This window comes from Colletes gigas, unplaced genomic scaffold, assembly GCF_013123115.1.
Source record: "Colletes gigas isolate AHSC1104 unplaced genomic scaffold, ASM1312311v1 Colletes_gigas_Sc00006, whole genome shotgun sequence".
Classification (NCBI taxonomy): domain Eukaryota; kingdom Metazoa; phylum Arthropoda; class Insecta; order Hymenoptera; family Colletidae; genus Colletes; species Colletes gigas.
Genome location: NW_025106635.1, coordinates 5,001 through 18,601, shown reverse-complemented (window position 1 = coordinate 18,601; position 13,601 = coordinate 5,001). Strand labels below are relative to the sequence as shown.

The 13,601-nt window shown below is 39.8% G+C and overlaps 1 protein-coding gene and 1 pseudogene across 1 annotated transcript; both read left to right on the top strand.

Annotated features, from left to right (window-relative positions):
- The first annotated feature begins 2,361 nt into the window (after positions 1–2,361).
- LOC122396020 (larval cuticle protein A3A-like) lies at positions 2,362–4,959 on the top strand. Its single transcript, XM_043394094.1, has 4 exons — positions 2,362–2,435; positions 2,579–2,774; positions 2,869–3,128; positions 3,241–4,959. Exons 1-4 carry the CDS (start codon positions 2,421–2,423, stop codon positions 3,457–3,459), a joined length of 690 nt encoding a protein of 229 aa, XP_043250029.1. The 5' UTR covers positions 2,362–2,420; the 3' UTR covers positions 3,460–4,959.
- A 942-nt stretch (positions 4,960–5,901) lies between these two features.
- LOC122395732 lies at positions 5,902–11,845 on the top strand (annotated as a pseudogene).
- Positions 11,846–13,601: the final 1,756 nt, after the last annotated feature.

Sequence of the window (13,601 nt, the reverse complement as noted above, 5' to 3'; positions counted from 1 at the left end):
ATCGGGCCGTTTCCATAGTATATGTCTGGAAAAAGTTACTAAACGATACCTCGATAGCTCGATAGCTCGATAGCTCGATAGCTCGATAGCTCGATAGCTCGATAGCTCGATAGCTCGATAGCTCGATAGCATCGATGTTAAGACAAGACATTGGTAGATAAGCGGTGATGGATGCCACAGAATAGCTCAGAATGTATAAATTGAACGTTGCAAGTAATAGAAACGTTACGTTTTCACGTAAGTACCTTATACGTATGTACATATGTACGTAGGTGGACGTATGGACGTACAAGTATGTATGTTATAGGATATGTTCGTTTCTCGGTGAATTATTATTTGAAATATAAAATAAAAATTGATAAGATAAAAAGTAACTTACCTAAGTAAAATTGAAATGAAACCTTTGATTTCCGGATGGTTTTTCAAATAAATTTCATTCTCGTCTCTGTCGATGGTTTTTCTTCGATTTAGCTTTCTTATCTGACGCTTATTTAAAGCGCCGATATCGTAATTTCGCATACCATGAGCCGGATCCTTGGGATGGAAATCACGGTAAACTTTCGGAAATTGATCCATCCAAGTGTATCCGCTGTCGAATCGAACAACATAACCGGATATTATGAAGAGGCGCGTGAACGCGCAAACGTAGTTGCAATCACGATTACTACGATTGAAAATGTTCCGTGAACCGACAAAGAGAATCGTCGGGAGAAAATACGTTGTATTTCAGTGTTGTAAAGAAAAATGTTTTCGTATCGCGCGTTAAATGTTTTCAATCGCCAAGCAACTAAATAAACAATATCGTTGCTCGGTGCGATTTACGTTCGGAATATTGTACCGGAACACCTACATACTAAGTATCCCAATTAGTGGCATAATACATATAGATATAGAAATGAAAAAAGATTGGATGCAAGACGAAGGAACATGGAATAACGTTTAAAAGGCGTGGAATAGATTAACGGTGCTCTAGTATTGCAACTAGAAGCAAAGAATCGTCACGTCGAGCGAGACCTTGGAAGAAAGTTAGCGATTAGGACGTAGAGGAGCATAGAAAGGATAGAGTAAGAGGTAGAGGAAATTGGTTTGTAAAATAAAGATGTTTCAAGTGTTCCAGCTTGTATAGAGGATGCAAAGTATGTAAGTACTAGGTATGTTAAATAAACCGAAAGCGGCTAGTTGGTGTAATCGTACCGGGACACATTAGGAATAAAGTTGTATCGTGGTATCGAAGAATTTAGGACATTTCGCGATAGTCGTATTAATTATCATGTAGCGATACCAAGCCGTATAGGTAAATACGCGCGCGTACAGGCATAGGTAGAGGTCCGCGCTGCAACTATAGAGGTATCCGAAGTACGATGTTTCCAAGTAGCCGATGCTCTTTATATCGAAGGTGTAAAATCCCTACTCCCGTGCGTAACCGAGGATTAGTTTAGCGGTCTTGAATAACCCGTCGGCGATCGAAGGAACGCGTTACTTAAAACCGTCTAAATCCACGCGCATCAGGTTGTTCACCCATACCAGATTAAATCCATGGTAGAGACGATAAAATTACGCAAATTGAGCGCTCGAGTCCACTCTGTTCCTTGAAGTACTCCTACAATTACATGACCCACATGAACGACACGTACGGATAATATACCGCCAACGCGATCCATGTCAACCATGATCACCGCTTACCGTTCAACGCCTAGATTTCGTTACTCAATGTCGCAACGATACCAAATACTAGCTTACATTAGTATCAACTAACTCGCAATCCTGCTCGTATAAAATAATACCCGACGCGTATTAGATTTCTTCTAGGATGTCTTACCGTAATTGGGACAGGAGAATCCGATACTCGATCGTACCGCATATTTTTATACCTTATCGAGCGAATTTCGATTTATCATCGATCTCGTTCGGAAAAATTCCAACACGGTGAATCGCGATCGAATCGTGTAGGTGCGTGCCAATGTCATTCGATTTAAATTTCACATAATAATAATAATAATAATAATAAACGGTACGTCTCTATACGTAGACTAACCTTTGACATTTTCCTCTGAAAATGGTAAAAAAGTTTAGGTATCGCGGTATTTAGGTGTAGGTTAATCTTATCCCAGTAATCTTGGGTTTTGACAAACGTACCTACATACGTCGTATTCTCCGTTGGAATAAAAAGTTTGTCGAAAGAAACGTGTTTGTTGGGAACAAAGGCAAAGGCAGGATCAATTACATTCACCTATACAACGAGAATGTGCAAATACATGAGACAGTATGTAAGTTGGATACACAGTGGGGCGTACGTATCCCCGAAGAAAAGTCGAGGGCGGAGTCAAGTTGGGCCAACTGGTATAAAATCCACGGTAACGGAAACCGACGACACGCAGTTGTTAGAGAAACATCGGAACGTTATCAACATATCGATCAAGATGATGGATTACAAAGTAATTGTTGACCTTTGTCCCTTTTTCTATCATCTCTATGGGAGAGAGAGAAAAAAAAAAAAAAAAAATTGTCGATACAAGTACGACGAGGTTGCTATTAATTAACGTAACGTAATAATATTGGTTTGTTTAAATGTATGCAGATTATTGGTTATTTGGCCACTTTGGTAAGTGTCGCCCAGGCAGGAATACTTGGGCCAGGCGCAGGATTAATCGCTGCTCATGGCGGAGCCGCAGTGGCAGCGGCAATTCCAGCTCCAGCCGCCGTCGTCAGGACTGAAAATTACGATCCGAATCCTCAATACAGTTTTAGTTACAGCGTCGCCGATGGTCTTACAGGTACGTAGGTTGACCGAATACATAATTGGTTTGTGGAGGGTCGGTGGTATAAGAACGGCGAATGAATCGGCGATCTTTTCTCGTAACTTTGAAGGTGATAACAAGGCCCAAGAGGAAACTCGTAACGGTGACGTGGTTCAGGGTAGTTACAGTTTAATCGAGCCAGATGGTTCGCGTCGAGTGGTCTCGTACGCTGCCGACCCCATCAACGGTTTCAACGCTGTCGTTCAAAAAGACCCCAGCATCACGGTGAAGACCGCAACAGCCGTGCGACCGGTACTCGCACGACCAACCTCGGTAATCGCTGCAGCCGCGCCTTCCGCCGCTGCCGCCACTGTAGCCGTTCGTCCCCAGGTCTGTTCTCTGATCTTCTTTACCAGTCGGAGCTACCAGTATGCCCTGCTCTCGATCCGCGAGCACTCGTCGTTTCTAATAACGTATCGATAACCGTTTGATTGTTGCACAGGCCGCACTGCTCGGTTCACCTCTATTGAGACAACCGTTGCTGGCAGCAGCAGCAGCAGCAGCAGCAGCTCCGGCGGTGGCCACCACGAACCTAGTCACAGCGAATACAGGATTAGTAGGTCTCGGTCTGGGACTCGGGCTGAGGCAAGGCTCCCTGTACGGTACGCAGGCTCTGCTCACAAGTCCTTACGGCGCCGGAGGCATCGTCAAAGTGCACTAGACGACCGATCCTAGTGCGACGCGACGCGACGCGACGCGACTCGGCTTGATTCCATTTCACTCGTTTTACTCGTTTTACTCGTTTTACTCGTTTTACTCGTTTTACTCGTTTTACTCGTTTTACTCGTTTTATTCGGATCCCATTCTCTTTATCTCCATTTTCCTCTGCTTTTATTCGCGCTTTTCCTAACCCAGACCCTGAAACGCGCGACCAGAAACTTACCATCGCCGCCACCGCCGCCCCCTCCGACTATTTTCATCGATACCGTTGCGTAAGTCCGCATCTATCCTCTTTTACAACCCCTTCTTTATTATCATCGATTATTCCATCCGACTGTTATCGCCGTTTCGTTACCAATCCTGCCCACCGATATACTCCCGGCGTGGGTATCTTGTTCCGCTTCCGTTCCAAAAAATATTTCTTTCTTTGCCCCGAAACTATTAGTGTCGACGTTCCGATGCTTCGCAGTAAAGACAGAATAACGAGCAAGCTTCGAAAACATTTAAAGAAAGAAACCCGATTACCACCGGAACGACGCGACGCGACGCGACGCGACGTTCCTATCTTTCGCTCGACCGTCTTTTCTATCCGTTTTCTACTTGAGAATTTTATTTTATTTCGAAACGTAATCGCAATTTAAACGCCACTCGGACGAAGCATCGCAACGACGCTCGCATCTTTACTTGATTCGCTTAAAGAGCAAACTTAACAATATTGCGGACAACTATACGTATATTTATAGGCAATATAGTGTGTACTCGTGCATTTTACAATAGACGATAAGCCTCCTCGGCGAAGAAACAGAGTTAAACCGACACACGATCCTCTATCGATCACCGCTTTACTTACTCGCACTTGTCCGTCATTCGTTGGAAAGTTCCAAAGATGGAAAGTGTACTTACACGAGATACGAGCGAGCGACGAGACGTAAGTATGTATGTAAGTACATATGTACGCGTTTCTACCGAAGATACATTTTTTTAAACGAGTACCATTACTGGATAAAAAATAAATCTATTATTTAGCAAACATCCCCGACAGAGTCGTTTAATATTTGCATCAACCTTGGATCAAAAAGAAAAGAAAATACTTGAACGCTTAGGTTGGCTTACGTCGATTTAACGAGAACAAGAAAATGGACACGGTCCTCGACAACGTTCGTGTTACAGAACCGAGTGAAATCCTAAATGCAACAACGTATCGTCTCGTTCGAGCTGGACTAACAATATTTTTCCCTTCGCTTCGCAAAATTGTACATTGTATACTCGAAAACCATGGATACGCAGCAGCAGTTTCCAATTCGACAACGGCGCTTTGGAAACACTGCGGTCAGGATTGAAATATTTTTACCGCGCATTCGAGAAGGAATTCCCTTAGTAAATTAACGCATCACGCTACAAAGGTGTCTCTACTAAAAATGGCACGGTTAAAACGAACGCGTATCAACGAGCAAAAATAAAATGAACCTTTTAAAGGAACGGTAGGCAATTATTTTCAATAAAACCACCCAATCGAGTTTCTCTATCTTAGACTCGTATCTGAAATTATGTTGTACAAATTTATTCCCTCCCTCTCACTCTGTTACACGTTCCTTGTTGTTTGGCGTAATGTGGGTGTGGGTCCGGGTCCGGGTCCGGTAAAGTATTACTACGTCACTTGAAAACATTTTATTATTTTTTTTCTTTTTACCCTATAACATTTAGTTAATATGTTTCTACTACTTGAACGTTCTAACAACGTAATGCACTTTTACAACCAAGAGAGACTGCAAAACTTGAAACGTTATTAACCAGCAACACTATTTTTATTACCGTTACTGAAATAATTGTTGTAACCAACTACATATGTACTTCCAGTCGCCAACACGACTTTTTAATGTTAAAAGTATGAATGTGGATAATTTATATTAACTACACGTAGAAGGTAAGTACACTTTGTCTTTATTTTATGTAGCTGGATGCACTTTTTCTTAATGCAAATTGTAGGGAGCATGAGTAACTCCCTAGTTACTCCCGCAGATGGCGCGATTGGCGCCGATGCCAACCGTTCAGAGAGGCCGGGATGCTATAGGGAATTTGTCCCTAGGTACTCCCTGGGGCCTCGAGAGACAAGAGAGAATCAGGAGGAGGTATTCCCCGAGCAAGCCTGACAGACAGTCCAATAAAGCACTCGTCCGCTAAACCACGTGTAATTATTGTGAGCAACCCTGTGTCCATATACGTAGGCCAGCGCCTACAACTTCCAATGCGTTATTAATATTGTAGGGGACACTAGAGACATTTCCCTAGCGCCTAGGGAAAGTCACTAGATGGAGTTGGCGTGGCAGCCGTGTAGAGCGCCACGCTACGACAGTCGGAATAAAGCTCTGACAATGAGACAAGGAACACGTGTCGTACTGATATTCCCGTTATCCCTACGCATCCCTATAATATTGTAGGGAGCATGAGTAACTCCCTAGTTACTCCCGCAGATGGCGCGATTGGCGCCGATGCCAACCGTTCAGAGAGGCCGGGATGCTATAGGGAATTTGTTCCCTAGGTACTCCCTGGGGCCTCGAGAGACAAGAGAGAATCAGGAGGTGTTCCCCGAGCAAGCCTGAGAGACGGTCCAATAATATTATGTGTTTTGATGTATTCATGTATCACTGTTACGTTAATGATTTCAGTTAGTGCATCATTAAAGAATACACGGTCAAATTGTCAGTGACCGTCAGTGGACAATGTCGACCGGCTCCACTAATTCCGTGCGTTCCAGACGCGTCGCAGTTATAGGATTATTGTGTGAAAATTCTGTTAAAACTTGATAACACACTACCAGCGGACACTGTAGCCGGCCATCGTGACCGATTTTCGAAACAATTCTATGAAGCGAAGAAGTTGTACAACACCGTAAAACAAAGACAGTATTTTAAGCATGTTATAACGACGCCTGCGTTACCCGAGGTAAGATTTTTCGAATTAAATTTATTTTTAAACAGAATTTAGTGATTTCTTAAAACAATGATAATCTTTATAACGTTCATCCTGATGCTATAGTATCCGGTAGGATTAGCATACGTAGGATACGAAGGAATGGTTTCTACCATAAAATGCTCATAAAAGCTGAAGAATCCACCAAACTTTTTGATACAATCCGAGTTACGAACGTACGCGACGCCGAGGGTGGTATCGCCACCAGAAGAATCTTTAGATACCGGTACGGTCGTGGATAGTCTCATCGATACTTACGAGTTCATTACCAGGCGATCAATTAGATTCTATGCGAAACGGTTCAATCTCTCCGGATGCATTAGCGGAAAGGTAAACTGAAATAAAGTGCGAATAGAAAGTGTTAATACAATCTCCTTGCATGGAGCCATACTCTCCATTTTCCTCGAGTTTAAAGAAGAACAGGGTCAAAATAGACCCTTAGAGCAGGGTCAAAATAGACCCGTAGAACAGGGTCAAAATGGACCCACAGAACAGGGTCAAAATGGACCCACATAGCGGGGTCAAAATGGACCCACATAGCGGGGTCAAAATAGACCCTTAGAACAGGGTCAAAATAGACCCGAGACTAAATAACTACTTCCTGATTTCTTATCTAAAATAGTCACTCACTTTTGGATATCGTTTTTTGACCGTAAAATATAAAAGTGCTTACTTATGCTAGTTCGTAAGAAGCATTTCCGACGCGGATATCATTGTACTTTTTCAGTGTCACGCTCTATGACGTCGCTTCTCGTCTCGAGATATCTGGATGTTATATATCGATAAGAGTGCATAACGAGTCAGTTTAATCAGGAAGGTAGGAATATTGTAATTTTCATAGTTTTTAATATCATAAGAAAATATTGATGCTCGTTACGTGTATCCTCTTATGTAACAGAAAGCCAAAGTGGAGAAGCAAATTGGGTTATTAAAAATGTGAGAAGAAAAATCGGAACGTCGAACCGTTTTTAGCGGAACGCCGACTGGACGAGTTAATAGAAGGTGAAGATATAACTGAACAGGAAGCTCGAAAAGCTATCGAAGGACAAGAGGATATGGACGATATAAAAGAAGAAGTAAATACCACGAAAGGTGAAAATTTGGTTAATACCTTTCTTTTACTAGATTTACGGTTATATTTTATTTTTATTTCGTTCCGGTAAAAGTGTAATATTTTAGGCGTTGATTGGCAAAAATGATTTTACAACTTGTAAAAAAACGGCTTTAGGGTCAAAACAGACCCACAGGAAAGGGTCAAAATAGACCCGTGGAACCGGGTCAAAATGGACCCACAGAGCAGGGTCAAAATAGACCCGTAGAAAAGGGTCAAAATAGACCCGAGACTAAATAACTACTTCCTGATTTCTTATCTATTTTTATTTCGTTCCGGTAAAAGTGTAATGTTTTAGGCGTTGATTGGCAAAAATGATTTTCTAACTTGTAAAAAAACGGCTTTAGAAGGCGATCTACATGATTTATTAGCCGAGAAAGAAGAATTAGATTTAAAGATGGGGAAATTGGAAGTTGAAGGTGAACGGTGCCGTAATGAAACGAATATGCATGCCGATACCATGTTGTATGAATTATTGCGTAAGTATTTAAATTTATTCGATAATAAAATGGTGAATGGTTTATGTTGATATCTCTGATAGAAAGGTGTATTTTTATTTCAGTAAATTGCATCTCCGAAACAGAAGATATTATCGAATATTCATTAAACGGTATCGATAATCCAGCGATGTCAGACCTAACTTGTACTCCTCAATACTCATTAAAAGTGCAATACACGTTGCATATGTTTTGGGTCTTTATTTAATACATGGAAAATCTACATGAAACACATCTATTGATATTGCATCGGGCGATAGTAAGTTACGAAAGTTAAAAAATGTAGAAGAAAAAAAATGAAGAAAGTCATATATATTATTTTGAATTTTATCGTGTTGTAGAATCGACCGACGAATGTAAACAGTTGGGAGTTGGAAGTTTGGTAGAGGCAGAATTGTTAAGTATGGATAAAGCAATAGAAGAAGCTGGTAATCGAATACAGGTAATCGCATATTACATTTTAGTGTAATATAGAAATTGTTTTTATACATGGTTATGACATATTTTATGATCAGGAGATGCTGGAGAAATCTCGCGCTGGTGATTCCGGGTTAAAATTAGAAGTGAACGGAAAAATGTTAGATTCATGTACAGAATTAATGGAAGAAGGAAAGGTACGTCGCTTATTTTGACCGTTAATATTTAATTTATGAATATTAACTATGGTAAGACATTTTGAACCGTAGGGCACAGCCTCTGGAACCGAATTCTAGAAACGTAACCATCAATGGTCCGAAGGGGTCATATCAGCAGCGAAGGCGGTTGCATTTGGTGGTAATCTTTTATTGTAAGTGTAGACGATTTATTTCGGTTTTTTTTTGTTATTAAACCGTAAAATTTGTTTACGCGTGTAGAGAAGCAGAGTAAAAGCAATAACTTGGCTGCACTCTCAGAGGCATCGAGAGACGTAACACAAGCAACTGGAAGTGTTGTTGCAATTGCTAAAAACTGTGGCCATCTTGTGGAAGAGAATGGTAATTGTAGTTACTACTCGTTATACACTATTTGGATAAGGATGATAAAGAAAATAAGCGTTAAAGTTGTTAAGTATTAGAAAGAGTGAATATTTTGAACGATTTACAGATGGAGGCACAAGTTGATGTTTTGGAATCGGAAGAAGCTTTGGAGACTGAAAGATTACGTTTAGCTGCTTTACGCCGCTATCATTATCAACTGGAAGGTGAAGAAGAATGATCGGTACGTATTACCGAAGAATATTAAATAATACACTTTTTGGTTTTTAAATAATTCGTTTTAAATTGACAATCAAAACAAATCACAAATGTTTCATCGACATGAAGCAGTATCGAAGAAAATGTTTAGAAATGGAAAGTAAAGAGATTCCATTATAAAATAATATATTACGAGAACAGATTTATTTAGGTTGTCCAAAATGAATTATTGTAATCGAATGGCTACAGAAAAGTTACCGTTGAAAATGTAACTGTACCTTTTCTTTAAATGGAAACCTAGAAATGTAGTTTCTTATGTTGTACATAAAAGTACCAACATACTTATGCCCTGAACTTATTCGTTAGGAAGTTATCGAAGATAAATGAACTTGTAAAGTTGCAGTAAGAACGTATGGTTGAGTTATTAGAAAAGTAATGAAATAATGTGGTTTTTCATAAATTAGAATATACATTTGTCCTTTGTTTAAAGTGTATCCTCATCTGGGAAAAGTAGTTGTTATGTAATCGACCTATCATTTATTTGCTGAAATCGAGAGACAAGTGAGGAAAAAATGAGATCTTTAAACGTTGAAATTCGCAAGTTGCACCTTTTTTTTGTTTTTTATTATCATAGTCATATCAGTATTGTGTAGTAAAGTAGCGATACATGCATATGTATCGGAAGTTATGAGACGATTTAATTAGTACATATATGTGGCGTCACCTCACCTCCCATGCTCGCCACCAGAGGGCCACCAGATGGGTCGCGCTCTCACAAGTGTTCGAGCGAGCCTCCGTTAGTATATATACACTCGGCGAACGACTTTCTATCCGGGCGTCGGGCTACGGGCGTCGGTTAGGTCGTGGGGGTATTGTCGCGGGGGTTAGGTGTCGAGCTTACGTTGGGGGGGTTTCGTCGCGGTTAGGTCGCGGATAGGGGCGTATAGGTCGCGGGATAGGGTCCCCGGTGTAGCAACGCAACCTTCGATCTCTGGAGTCCAGGCTCCGGGTGTTAGAATTGATCCGGAGAGGGCTACAGAGATCGAAGGTCCGGTGTTAAACCGGCTCGGTGGGGGGAGGGGGCGTAGCTCGTGCGATATTTCGCCTGACCTTGAAATATCAGTCGTTCTCAAAGTACTTGAAATTAAAATTAAAATTAAAATTTAATTTTTTTTTTTCATAATATAATTCGAATAATGCCGCGTGACAGACAGTGAAATAAGAGTGATCGTAAATTTAAAAGAAAAGAATAAAAGAATCGTGAAAAGTATGGCATAATGGTGGCATCGTATAATAAATGTAATAAATAAATGAAATGCTAAAAGGTCATGTGCGTAGGTGAAGATCAATGAAACAATAAATACAGATGAATGTCGTATAAGTAGAGTATGGTGAATAAAAAAAATGGTGAGATAGAGATAGAGATTTAAATGAAATTTTAAACAGATGGGGATAACATGGAAGTTGAAATAGTAGAAATAAGGTAAGATAGAAAGTATTTAAGAAAGTACACTAAAAAGTAGTGTACAATGATCTAAAACTGGTAGATGACAATGCTAATGGACCCGTAAATAAAATAAAATACAAATATAATTAAAAGCAAAGTAGTATAAATAAAAGTAAAGTAAAAGTAATAATTAAATAGCCATCTTACAGAATACATTGTAATTGTTTTTATCGTCGGAACAGTAACAGTAAAAGTTGTGGCGGCCAAAGCACCACAAGCACCAACATAGAACCATTTCGATTTTGATGAAACTTATACAGCAGCCAAAAATAATCGACACGTATTTTTTTTTAGCTCGAGTTTAAGGCTAACTTTGATTTTAATGAAGCACTGTAGGCTTACACTACTTCTAGAGGACAAAATCGGGAAAAATACAAGAATACCAATTTCGTTGAAAAGTTATTAAAAAATTAAATTACAAAATTTCAAATCCTCCAGGAAAAAATTATTTTCGATCGCGGGAGTCAATTACAATCATTTTTGGTGAATAGACATGCCCCCGAAATCTTAGCCATTTCGGGGGAAAAAATTCAGTGCGGGCGGAACTTTAAACGTTAATAATTTCTTAACGAAGCCTCCACCAACAAATTGCTATTCTTGTATTTTTCCCGACTAGAAGTAGTGCAAGCCTGCAGTGCTTCATTAAAATCAAAGTTAGAACAGGGTCAAAACAGACCCGCAGAACAGGGTCAAAAAAGACCCATAGAGGAGGGTCAAAACAGACCCGCAGAACAGGGTCAAAAAAGACCCATAGAGGAGGGTCGAAATAGACCCGTAGGCAGCATAGATCAGTGTCTGTCTGTAGTGGTAGCATATACATATGACGGTTATGGTTCTTCTTATAGAATAAATACAGTATAAAATGCTAGCTGAGAACTTGTATGTAAATGATAGCCACTTGATAAATAAAATACAAATAAATAAGTAAATAAATAGATGAAATGAAATAAATAAACGAATAAAATATAAAATAAATAACCGGCTAATAGGTAAATAAATAGATAGATTGCACACACGCGAGCCTAAAAGCCGTTGTCGTCGCCTCTGACCGTCTTTTCTGTTTTCGAAGGTACGGTGGCGATGATCGTACCAGAGAGTCGAGCACCACGAGTCACATCGTTGTACGACAGCAACAATAAAACGGAACAGAGCGGAGTCATTACCTTCCCGATCCCACGTAAGTAAAAACAAATGAGACGAAATAAAAGAAATAAATAAATACATAGATAGGATAAAATAGAATAAATGAAGTAAAATAAAATAAACTGTACACGACAATAATCTTATGATAAGGTACCCAGATGTGGTAACTGGTACCTCCACCGGATAACACACCGGCAGCGGAAGTCGCTGCATAGCAAAGCCCCCCAAGGCCGCTTCCGTCCGTCGGTAACTTATCGTCAGTAGACGCTCCACATGGGAACATGACTCCACATCGACCGTCGATCTTCGCAAGCTCTGTGGATACTTACCCTTCCCCGGTGCTGCCCTCGCTAGACGGTACACCACCATCAGGTAACATGTGCAAGGGATAATATAATATAATTACAATAAATGAGAATAACATATGTAAGGATTGTCGAGGATGGTCAGAGAGGCGTGTGGACGGATTCAAATACGCGAACAGTAAACGTAACGATTTAACATAAAGGACATAAAACGTAAACGTAAAAGATCATACACGTAAACTGTGACTGCTCTCGACTAACGTTCGATACAGAGTGCCATTCCTGCAGTTAAATACACTCCTTACACATACAAATAAGAATGCGAAGTACGATAAATAAATAAAATAGCCATGTATGTAAGTAACTAGTTTAGTGGATACGTTAATGAGATACCAGATGATATGCAAGCAAGTAAAACTGAGTAAATAGGCAGTTAAGCATTTAAATATAAATGTATAAATATATGTAAAGAAAGTGTACTAATGATTTGCGCTCTCGTAGGAAAGGAAGTAACCGGTGAAAGATGAATAGATGGAGAGAGAGAGAGAGAAATAGAACACGTGCGAAGAGAAACGTTAGCCAGAACAGAATCGGAAATAAAGTAAAATACATAACAATAATTACAATAGTTGAGAGAGAATAGACTTATATTGTCGGTAATATTAAGTTGTAATTAGTAAATAGTGTATATAATGTACATCAATAACCTTATATATTTATAAATAGATAAGTCCACATAAACGTATGTATAAATATAGATGTCCATTGCAGCTATAATCTCCTTGCATGGAGCCATACTCTCCATTTACCTCGAGTTTAAAGAACAGGGTCAAAAGAGACCCATAGAAGAGAATAGACCCGCAGAACAGGGTCAAAAGAGACCCGTAGGACAGGGTCACAATAGACCCGAGACTTTTGGATATCATTTTTTGATCGTAAAATACGAAAGTGCTTACTTGTACAGTGTCATGCGCTCTCTCGAGATATATCGATGAGAGTGCATAAGTTATACGAGTGGTCACTAGAATGATCTACAACTACGATCTTAAATTAAGCATACGACACTCGAGATCTCCGAAATGTAGAATTATTAATTTCGTAATATCACATGTGTGACGCGAAGGTCTGGGTGGATATTGTCCGTACTTACCCTGCAGACAGATAATGATAGTAATGTAATGACACTACAATTACCATGTACTGTGATAATCAAAGCGCGATTCACGTAGCGAAAAATAATGTATTTCACCGGCGTAGGAAACATATAGACATTAAGTATCAGTATGTTAGAGAGTTGGAGGAAAACTGCGAAATAAGTATATATTACCTAAGCACGAGTGAAATGACAGCGGATGTATTAACTAAATTAGAAAAATGCGTAGAGTTAATGAATGTCAATAGCCAAAGTGAATTTATGTAATTATGTGAGGAATAAAAG

Bases quoted from the DNA above. Each gene is read 5' to 3' on its own strand.
- LOC122396020 (XM_043394094.1), top strand. The intron at 2,775-2,868 runs GTACGTAGGTTG...GTAACTTTGAAG, and splicing joins CGTCGCCGATGGTCTTACAG to GTGATAACAAGGCCCAAGAG. The intron at 3,129-3,240 runs GTCTGTTCTCTG...ATTGTTGCACAG, and splicing joins CTGTAGCCGTTCGTCCCCAG to GCCGCACTGCTCGGTTCACC.